Source organism: Chaetura pelagica, unplaced genomic scaffold (genome assembly GCF_000747805.2).
Source record: "Chaetura pelagica isolate M959 unplaced genomic scaffold, ChaPel_1.0 scaffold2305, whole genome shotgun sequence".
Classification (NCBI taxonomy): Eukaryota; Metazoa; Chordata; class Aves; order Apodiformes; family Apodidae; genus Chaetura; species Chaetura pelagica.
In genome coordinates, this window is record NW_009953357.1 from 11,912 (window position 1) to 12,612 (window position 701).

At 65.3% G+C, this 701-nt stretch overlaps 1 protein-coding gene across 1 annotated transcript in view; it reads right to left on the reverse strand.

Annotated features, from left to right (window-relative positions):
* The window catches only part of LOC104389225 (spectrin beta chain, erythrocytic-like), a 14,252-nt gene that overhangs the window by 9,357 nt on the left and 4,194 nt on the right, over positions 1-701 (reverse strand). Inside the window, 2 exon segments of the mRNA XM_009998182.1 lie at positions 5-106; positions 471-693. Coding sequence (XP_009996484.1) covers positions 5-106; positions 471-693 — 325 coding nt within the window.

A 701-nucleotide genomic window follows, 5' to 3' on the forward strand; every position in this document is an offset into this window, starting at 1 on the left:
CAGCCACTGCCGCGTCTCCTCGCACTCCAGGCGGTAGTTGAGGAGCCGCAGGGCTGAGCCCACAGCCCGGCCACGCTCAGCCACCAGCGCCCGGAACCGGTCCCACCTGCGGGGCACAGATGGGTGATGTGGCCAGTGGGGACCACCCCAGTGACACATACTCACCCTCCCACATCACCCCATTGCCCCAGTGTCACCTGCATTCCCTGCTGTCAATCCCTTGCCCCAGTGTCACCCCCTCATGCCCATGTCACCCCCTTACCTCAGAGTCACCCCCTTGCCCCAGCATCACCCTAGAATCACCCCCTCACCCTGGTGCCACCTCATCACTCCAGTGTCACCACCTCCTCACCTTCATGTCACCCCATCACTCCTGTGCCACCACCTTACCCCCATGTCACCCCTCCACTCCTATGTCATCCTGTCAGTCCCGTATCACCCCCTCGCCCCCGGGCTACCCACCACCATACCTCTGGTTGAGCTGCTCCCGGCACTGCTGGACCTGGGGGCTGCGGGGATGACCACTGGCCAGCAGCCCCTCGGCCGCCTGGTTGACGGCAGCGACCTGGGAAGCCACGGTGACCATCTCCTGCTCCACCCCATCCAGCCTGCGAGGGACAACCAGGCTGAGAACGGGTGGCAACTCATGACATGGCACAGCAGCACCAACCGCGGCGGCAGCTCCCACCCGTGCTGGGCCA